At 48.9% G+C, this 2,271-nt stretch overlaps 1 protein-coding gene across 1 annotated transcript; it reads right to left on the reverse strand.

Moving 5' to 3' along the window:
- Positions 1-200: 200 nt before the first annotated feature.
- On the reverse strand, positions 201-1,558 carry LOC4351918 ((+)-borneol dehydrogenase 1). The gene is made up of 3 exons (XM_015763245.3): positions 1,426-1,558; positions 1,256-1,345; positions 201-1,160 (listed from the first exon to the last, which is right to left on the reverse strand). Exons 1-3 carry the CDS (start codon positions 1,449-1,451, stop codon positions 359-361), a joined length of 918 nt encoding a protein of 305 aa, XP_015618731.1. The 5' UTR covers positions 1,452-1,558; the 3' UTR covers positions 201-358.
- Between the last annotated feature and the right edge of the window lie 713 nt (positions 1,559-2,271).

Here is a 2,271-nt window from a genome sequence, read left to right on the forward strand (position 1 = left end):
ACAAGCATATCACATCAATCTATTAAGCACAAAACTCAACATGCAAACATATAGTAATTACATCTATAATTTATTTTTTTCTAAAAGTAAACATACACATGTTAAATTATTATTCTCAAATCATTTTTATAATATTTTAATCCAAATTATTTTATCATTTCTCTATTATGTGGCATATATCCGCTGGCAAGCACGGGGAGTACTACGAATAGTCGAGTTACAGCATTTTATTTCAACTGTTGTCGCGTCACTGCACAGCCACATCATCTTTATTTCAAGAACGTCAATAACAGAATTATTACGGCGCTGACAAAGGCACATGCATGCATACATGCATGGCACCAGCTACTAGCCATGTTCAACGCGCCGGCGAGTTCTCCGCTCCTTTGTGCACCGAGTAGCCGGCGTCGACGACGATGTTGTGCCCGTTCACGTACCTGGCCTCGTCGGAGGCCAGGTACACCGCCGCCCTCGCGATATCCTCCGGCTCGAGCACCTTGACGGCGTCGCTGGCGCCCTCCTCCACCATCCTCCTCAGCTCCCCGCTCAGGCCCGGGGACACCACGGCGAGGCGCGGGATCTCGTTCAGCATCATCGGCGTCCTCGTCGCCCCCGGCGAGATGGCGTTCACCCGCAGGCCGTGGCGCGCCAGCGGCTCCGCCATGGCGCGCACCACAGCGATGACGGTGGCCTTGGAGACGGAGTACATGGCGAGCGCCGGCATGGGGACGACGCCCGCGCCGCTCGCCGTGCAGATGACGCAGCCGGTGCGGCGAGGCGCCATTACGCGCGCGGCGTGCTTGATGGCCGCGAGCGCCGGGCGGGCGTTCACCGCCATCACGCGGTCGAAGCCGGCGAGGTCGACGGACAGCGCGTCGTCCTGCGGTATCCTCCCCGGGATGCCGGCGTTGCTGTGGAACACGTCGAGGCGGCCGTGCAGCCTCACGGCGAGGTCCACGGCCGCGGCGACCTGCGCCTCGTCGGCGACGTCGCAGCGCGTGTACGCGGCGTCCGGGCCGAGCTCGGAGGCCACCGAGCGGGCGAGGTCGTCCTGGATGTCGGCGAGGATGACCTTGGCGCCATTCTTGATGAACTCCGCTGCCGTCGCCTTGCCGATGCCGCTCGCCGCGCCGGTGATGACAGCCACCTTACCAGCCAACCTGTGCATACATCTCAATCTCATCACGAAACAACGTACATATGATTGAAACAGGAGATCATCCAAGAACTAAAATGGAAGGCAGATGAAATTAACCTCTGTAAATTGGACACCGTGGAGAAGCAACTTAGTGTTAAATCTGCACGGGAAGTTGTTTTTGTTCCAATAACTCTCTTGGTAGTCTCTCTGCAACACAACCGGATCACAACAAAATCTTTCCAGTTTCAGCTATAGTGTGTATAATTCGGCTATATTGTATACAATACCTGAGAAGTTGTGTTACTCTGAACATCCTGCTGGAAAAAAAAAATAAATGGCTACAACGAGATATTGCTACAACGAGCTAGAGCTGGTCGTCGTTGTTGGCTCAGGTGTGGTAACACAGGCAGTGGGAGCTTCCTTAAGAAGGCAAGCGCGCAGCCAGAAAAAAAAATTCTCAAAATAAAACTGGTCCACAAAATTATGAAAAACTATTCTGTTCTATCAATATTTGAGGCAATCTTCTTGCCTTCCTTTCAAAAGGAGAGAGAGAACTTTGAAAATTCGATGAAAGTACGATGCGAATTGTTCTAAATAAGGTAAATTATTGTACGTTCTTTAAATTGGCAACGTCACGGCGATGAAGTCAAAGTAAACCTTTAATATTCTATACCACAAAGTTGTACATCAAGGTTATTATAGCCAACTTGTTATTATTGTTTACTTAAGAGAGTATACGATGTGTACGTACCAACACACGCCACGAAGTAAACAATAATAACAATAATAACGAAGTTGTACATCAAGGAATTCACGAAGTCACAAGTGCATGCATCCTCTACACACGCTGGAAACTGTTAAAAAAATTTGGGATTGGCCCATAAAAGCCTGGCCCAAATATATTTATTGGGCCATCACAGAACTTTCTATATAGTGGATTGCACTATATAAAAAGAGAAATGAGCTACTCATTGTACAGTTGATTGGAGGATTGAATAGTAAAGAGAGTCTCACCCCAAAATCTTGTATACGTCATCAGACACGAAGCTCTACCGGAGACCAATGTAGGAGAAAGGTAAGAAACTCGATAATCCTCTTTGCATCTTGTAGATTGAATTGCAAAAATGAATTCC

This window comes from Oryza sativa, chromosome 12 (genome assembly GCF_034140825.1).
Source record: "Oryza sativa Japonica Group chromosome 12, ASM3414082v1".
Classification (NCBI taxonomy): Eukaryota; Viridiplantae; Streptophyta; class Magnoliopsida; order Poales; family Poaceae; genus Oryza; species Oryza sativa.